The sequence below is a fragment of the Nanorana parkeri genome, unplaced genomic scaffold (assembly GCF_000935625.1).
Source record: "Nanorana parkeri isolate BGI_ZX_2015 unplaced genomic scaffold, ASM93562v1 scaffold2945, whole genome shotgun sequence".
Lineage (NCBI taxonomy): Eukaryota > Metazoa > Chordata > Amphibia > Anura > Dicroglossidae > Nanorana > Nanorana parkeri.
In genome coordinates this window covers 16,137-20,699 of record NW_017309213.1, presented here as the reverse complement: position 1 = coordinate 20,699, position 4,563 = coordinate 16,137, and the positions used below count along the sequence as shown (strand labels likewise).

Here is a 4,563-nt window from a genome sequence, read left to right as displayed (position 1 = left end):
CCCGTGTAAAGGGTCACGTGTCCAGTGACGGACCCCTTGTGCTTCCTCTTATCACCCAGTCATACAAGTTTATACAGTGGACAGGTTCTCTTTGTGTTACATGTGTCAGACTTCCTATCTTTACCTCGGCTCCGGTACTTGCTGAGGGGCCGCTCGCGGACTGTATGTGCGGTCCGGTCCTTCATATGAAGATCTTCCCGTCAGACAAACACTCAGAGATAAGAGTTCTATCTGTTTTATTATCCAACGCCAAATAGAGTAAAATGATCATAAATATCACCAACAGCGTACAAAGTCCCCCCCGGGTCATGGTTACAACAGCCAGTCCCCTGAGGTCATGGTTACAACATGCAGTTTGGTCTGGTGGCGCAGCAGCTGGGACCTGGCCGCGTAGCTCTCCCTGCACTCCGAGCAGGCGAAGGGCCGCTCCCCCGTGTGGTTCCGCCGGTGTATGACCAGGTAACCGCGGCTGGAGAAACCTTTTCCACACTCCGCGCAGGTGAACGGCTTCTTCCGAGCGTGCGACCTTTGGTGGACGAAGAGATTGGATCTGCTGGACAACGTCTTCCCACATTCCAAGCAAGGCCACCGCCTCGGCGTGCCCATCCCGGAGGAGGACTCCGCCTTGACATGAGCCAGGATGGACCGTCCATGGTGCGTGTAGAGTCCCGCATGTTCACAATCCCCTTCACACCAAGACACGGGCTCGTCCTTCACACGTGTGCGCTGAGAACACTCCATGGGGGCCAACATGTCAGCCTCCGAGACATGTTCTTCATCCTCTGAGAGGGGTTCCTCCTTAATACGGGTGACTGCATGAGGCCTCCTGTCCATAGACGACCCATTGTCCAAGTCTTTGTATGAGCTGGCCTCCACCTTCCCGAGACCAGACGTGACCTGCGTGTGGTCTGCGGGCCTCAAAGGGTCCGTATGTGGGAGGACTTCTGACCTCACCTGACCGGTCTGCTTGTGAAGAGTTGGGGGTGAGATGTCTTCTTGTCGGATGCTTTCTCCGTCACAGGAAGTGGAGTCCCCCGTGACGAGGGGACACGTGTGCCGCGCGCAGTCCCGGGGTGCGTCATTCTCTCTGTCGGTGAAAATCCCTTCTTCACTGGAGATGGAGTCCTCCGGGAGATCCTCGCCGGTCCTCCGTGCCGACTCCTCCTCCGCAGCTTTGCCCCGAGCGGACGCATCTATTGGTGGAAAATAAAACATGAATATATGACGGGGTCACCAACAAAGAAGAACCGAGGCCTTCATATTCCCCTCATGCGTCGTTCTACACTCGGCATGACCACCTGACCACCACACGTCTAAGACCCTGAGGAACATCTCCAAAACCGCGGTCATCAATATAAGATAAGGTCCTCCATCCTCCACTGGTCACCCATCAATATAAGGTGAGGTCCTCCATCCTCCACTGGTCACCCATCAATATAAGGTGAGGTCCTCCATCCTCCACCGGTCACCCATCCTCCACTGGTCCCCCATCAATATAAGATGGGGTCCCCCATCCTCCACTGGTCACCCATCAATATAAGATGGGGTCCTCCATCCTCCACTGGTCACCCATCAATGCAAGATAAGGTCCTCCATCCTCCACTGGTCCCCCATCCTCCACTGGTCACCCATCAATACAAGATAAGGTCCTCCATCCTCCACTGGTCCTCCATCCTCCACTGGTCACCTATCAAGGAAAGATAAGGTCCCCCATCCTCCACTGGTCACCCATCACACTTGCTGAACCCAAGCAATACACCTAACCTCTTACCCGGAGCAGGGAGTGTCTGGTGGTCCTCCATCCCGACGTCCATGTACAGATACCGGTGTCCTCTAGTCCCATCTACCTGATCCTGGTGGGGGATGGTGAGATCTTCCAGGGTGGAGTCCCGGGAATACAGGGGGCGGGGACATCTCTCATGGTGGGGGATGGTGAGATCTTCCAGGGTGGAGTCCCAGGAATACAGGGGGCGGGGACATCTCTCATGGTGGGGGATGGTGAGATCTTCCTGGGTGGAGTCCCGGGAATACAGGGGGCGGGGACATCTCTCTGGTGGGTTCCTCTTACTGGATCCATCTGTAGGAAACACACACACTGACTGAATACATTGTTTCTATGTGTGTATCAGATGATGGGGGATGTAGGCGGAGCCTCCGTACTTACCCGGTGATGTGAGGGGCGGGGCATTCTCCATCACCACGTCCTTGTAGAGATCCCGGTGTCCTTCTAGATACTCCCACTCCTCCATGGAGAGATAGACAGAGACATCCTGACACCTTATAGGAACCTGACACACACAATGATACCGTCACCACCCAGACACGCCCCTTGTCTGTTCCTGGATCATGTCCCAGAATCCCCGGCACCGCTCACCTCTCCCGTCACCACCCAGACACGCCCCTTGTCTGTTCCTGGATCATGTCCCAGAATCCCCGGCACCGCTCACCTCTCCCGTCACCACCCAGACACGCCCCTTGTCTGTTCCTGGATCATGTCCCAGAATCCCCGGCACCTCTCACCTCTCCCGTCACCACCCAGACACGCCCCTTGTCTGTTCCTGGATCATGTCCCAGAATCCCCGGCACCGCTCACCTCTCCCGTCACCACCCAGACACGCCCCTTGTCTGTTCCTGGATCATGTCCCAGAATCCCCGGTACCTCTCACCTCTCCCGTCAGCAGCTCCGTCATCTTCTGGTCATGGTCGCCCTCGCCGGGTCTCAGGGACTGAGGTGGAGGAACCGCGATGGTGAGACGGTCACCGGACTTTACAGGAGGAAATCTCTGTATGAAAATAGTAACGATAAATGTCATGTGACCTCCCAGAATCCTCCTCACCTCTCCGGTCAGATATCATGTGACCTCCCAGAATCCCCCTCACCTCTCCGGTCAGATATCATGTGACCTCCCAGAATCCCCCTCACCCCTCTGATTAGGTCATGTGACCTCCCAGAATCCTCCTCACCCCTCCGGTCAGGTCACGTGACCTCCCAGAATCCCCCTCACCTCTCCGGTCAGGTCACGTGACCTCCCAGAATCCCCCTCACCTCTCCGGTCAGGTCACGTGACCTCCCAGAATCCTCCTCACCTCTCCGGTCAGGTCATGTGACCTCCCAGAATCCTCCTCACCCCTCCGGTCAGGTCACGTGACCTCCCAGAATCCTCCACACCCCTCCGGTCAGGTCACGTAACCTCCCAGAATGCCCCTCACCTCTCCGGTCAGGTTACGTGACCTCCCAGAATCCTCCACACCCCTCCGGTCAGGTTACGTGACCTCCCAGAATCCCCCTCACCTCTCCGGTCAGGTTACGTGACCTCCCAGAATCCTCCTCACCCCTCCAGTCAGGTCATGTGACCTCCCAGAATCCCCCTCACCTCTCCGGTCAGCAGGTAGATGATCTCCAGGGTGAGGTTGAGTATCCTGTAGGTGACGTCATTGTGGTCCTTCTCCATCCGGCACCGATCCAGGAAGATATTATATATATGGATTGTGAACGGCTGACGGGTAAAACGTGAATCCTGATTGGCTCTCTTCCTGTAATTAGGACTGTTCTGTATGTTTATGTTCTGTGTGCCTGCAGCCTGGGAGTAGAGCCGTATTCCTGACGACAATACAGAACAATGGGGGTCATACTGGTCCCTTCCACCCTTCTCATACATGTTGTGTACACGGGATCTCTCCGGCCATCGGGCACGCAGCATTATAGTGACCGGTCATCATACATACATGTAAATATGATAGAAATGACTCCCCATGATAAAGCTCCCAGCCAATCAGGTGCTGGCTCCCCAGCTTCTCTCTGATTGGCTATTATTATTATAATAATAATACTACTCTGCTACTATGCAAACAATTGGGCCCCTGGATGAGATGTTAGGGCCCCCCCCATGAGGTCCTGTATTGGCAAGCCCACCCAGCATCACTGACCTGCAGCCCCATGCCACTGACAGTGGGGGGGTCACTCTACTTCCGGGTCATGGCAGGCTCAGCTAATTTGCGTTCCACGACGCTTCCGCCTTCGTGCGGCTCACGTGTGTTTCACCAGGTTCGGCACACTTCCGGTGACTTCCGCCTTCCACGCCTCCTGCCAGCAGCGACAGCGCCACCTGGCGGCTCTCGGCACAGCTACACCCCCCATAGGGGAGACCCCGTAGGGGGCTGAGAGCCACATCCGGACAGACAGTGATATCACGTGACACAGAGGCCTCCGCCAGCATACGATCACCAATGATACATTATTGATATCTTTCGGATTGCGCGGTGAATGAAATCCGATACCGGAAGTGACGAAGGGTGTATACAGGAAGTGAGGTGGAACGCAAACAGCGGACGCGTTGACCGGAAGTGGGTGTGGAGATGGTGAATGTGTTCCCCCGGCCGGCCCGGATCAGGTCAGTGTCAGTCCGCTCATCACCCCGCTCCCTTCTTCTTCCCCATCAGCCATGTATGATGATGGAGGGGACACCCTGTGTGGTGTCATGTTCTCTGTGTGTACATAGAAGGAGGTCACGCGTGTTCTCTATACAGATGTGGACCATTTGTTATCCTTGGGAGGGGGGGGGG

General features: G+C 55.9%; 1 protein-coding gene across 1 annotated transcript; it reads right to left on the bottom strand.

The window, feature by feature from the left end:
- Positions 1-312: 312 nt before the first annotated feature.
- Positions 313-2,690, bottom strand: LOC108802558 (zinc finger protein 436-like). Its single transcript, XM_018574414.1, has 3 exons — positions 2,667-2,690; positions 1,772-1,853; positions 313-1,193 (listed from the first exon to the last, which is right to left on the bottom strand). Exons 1-3 carry the CDS (start codon positions 2,688-2,690, stop codon positions 313-315), a joined length of 987 nt encoding a protein of 328 aa, XP_018429916.1.
- Positions 2,691-4,563: the final 1,873 nt, after the last annotated feature.

Coding starts and splice junctions, on each gene's coding strand:
- LOC108802558 (XM_018574414.1), bottom strand. CDS start 2,690: ATGACGGAGCTGCTGACGGGAGAG. Junction 1,854..2,666: donor CGGAGCTGCTGACGGGAGAG/GTGAGAGGTACC, acceptor ATCCCCCACCAG/GATCAGGTAGATGGGACTAG. Junction 1,194..1,771: donor CCAGACACTCCCTGCTCCGG/GTAAGAGGTTAG, acceptor TTCCACCAATAG/ATGCGTCCGCTCGGGGCAAA.